This window comes from Vigna unguiculata, unplaced genomic scaffold (genome assembly GCF_004118075.2).
Source record: "Vigna unguiculata cultivar IT97K-499-35 unplaced genomic scaffold, ASM411807v1 contig_546, whole genome shotgun sequence".
In the NCBI taxonomy this organism is placed as follows: Eukaryota; Viridiplantae; Streptophyta; class Magnoliopsida; order Fabales; family Fabaceae; genus Vigna; species Vigna unguiculata.
In genome coordinates, this window is record NW_021011264.1 from 43747 (window position 1) to 45837 (window position 2091).

General features: G+C 50.5%; 1 protein-coding gene across 1 annotated transcript; it reads left to right on the top strand.

Moving 5' to 3' along the window:
• The first annotated feature begins 479 nt into the window (after positions 1–479).
• LOC114172426 lies at positions 480–1856 on the top strand. The gene has a single exon (XM_028056908.1). It carries the CDS (start codon positions 480–482, stop codon positions 1854–1856), a length of 1377 nt encoding a protein of 458 aa, XP_027912709.1.
• The last annotated feature ends 235 nt before the right edge of the window (positions 1857–2091 follow it).

The following is a 2091-nucleotide window of genomic DNA, read 5'->3' on the forward strand; positions in this document are numbered from 1 at the left end:
GGATAAAGTTTTCCAACCACTTCTGGGCAAGACGGTAGAGGTATATGTCGACGACATCATTGTCAAGTCCCCCAACGCGTAACAGCACTCCGCGGACCTAGCGCAAGTCTTCAAAGCCTTGCGCACATACAACATTAGACTCAACCCCGAAAAATGCACATTCGGAGTAGATGGCGGGAAGTTTCTAGGCTTCATGCTCACGCAGTGAGGGATCGAGGCCAACCCCGAAAAATGTCAAACCATCATCGACATGAGAAGCCCCGCGAATATCAAAGAGGTGCAGCGCCTAGTGGGCAGACTAACCGCCATCTCGCGCTTCCTCCCGAAGCTGGCAGACAAAACCAAACCAATGATCCAACTCCTAAAAAAGTCGACAAAGTTTACCTGGGACGACACCTGCGAACGAAATTTCAACACTTTGAAGCAACTTCTCACCACCCCCGATCCTGACCAAACCAAACCTTTCCCTCCCCCTTATAATGTACATAGCCGCGTCAACAAACGCCGTCAGCTCCGTGCTCGTCCAAGAAAGGGACAACACCCAACATCCAATATACTTTACAAGCCGCATCCTCCAAGACCCAGAAACACGATATCAAATGGTGGAGAAGGTAGCACTTGCAATCATAACAGCAGCACGTCGTCTGCGACCATACTTCCAATCACACACGATCATCACCAGAACGGACCATCCCATACAGAAAATACTGCAAAAACCCGATTTAGCAGGTCGGCTATCCTCTTGGGCCATCGAACTGTCAGAATTTACTATCCACTACGAACCGCATGGACCTATCCGAGCACAGTGCCTAGCAGACTTCGCCAACGACCTTCAAGAGCAAGCCCCCCATGACACCCAGTGGACCATGCACGTAGACGGCTCCTCAAACCCGCTGGGAGCCGGCGCCGGAATAGTGCTAGAAGGACCCGGCAACGTCCTCATAGAACAATCTCTATGTTTCACCTTCAAAACATCCAACAATCAAGCTGAGTACGAAGCCATCATCGTCGGCCTCAACTTAGCACTAGAAGTCGGCACGCGTAAACTCCTATGCAAGATAGACTCAAAGCTCACCGTAGGACACCTCAATGGCGACTACCAAATCAAAGATCCCACCCTCGCCGTAGTATCCCTGACCGAGCACTTTGACACTTTCCAAATTCAACACGTCCCACGAAGCGACAATACCCGGGCAAACATTCTCTCAAAGCTCGCAAGTACCAAAAAGAAAGGTCGTTACAAGTCACTCCTCCAGCACACCCTAGCTACACCCTCCATTGACCAGCAAAACCAATGCTTAAACATTACTACCTCTAACACCTGGATGGAACCTTTCATCAAATACTTAGAATCAGGAGTCACCCCGCCGAACGAAGAAAAAGGATGGGTCCGGAAAGCGGCGCGATACACCCTAATTGGGGGCGAACTATTCAGAAGAGGCTTCAGCAAGCCCTTGCTCAAGTGCATAACTAGAGAAAAAGCCAACTATATCATACAAGAAATACACCAAGGCATCTGCGGCTACCACTCAAGACCCAAAACCATGGCCGCCAGGATATTACGCGCCAGTTATTACTGGCCCACAATGGACGAAGACTGCACCACATACGTCCAAAAATGCGTTCAATGCCAAAAACACGGACCAATAACACACATGCACCAGGAAGAATTACACCACGTCTCCTCACCATGGCCATTCTCAAAATGGGGAATGGACATAATCGGCCCATTTGCAGCAGGGAAAGGACAGGTCAAGTTCCTTCTCGTCGCGGTCGACTACTTCTCCAAGTGGATCGAAGCAGAACCATTAGCCACTGTCCCAACCGTACCCAAAGTACACGGCCTCGGACTCTAAAGTCTACGCGTCGTTTCTCTCCTCAAGACTGGAAGGCTGATGTCCCAACCGTACCTAAAGTACACGGCCTCGGCCTCTAAAGTCTACGCGTCGTTTCCCTCCTCAAGACTGGAAGGCTGATGTCCCAACCGTACCCAAAGTATATGGCCTCGGCCTCTGAGCACGCAACCTCAGTGAACCCAAATACCACACACCTTGTATCGGCTACCTCTTCTTCAACATGCGGCCCTTAACG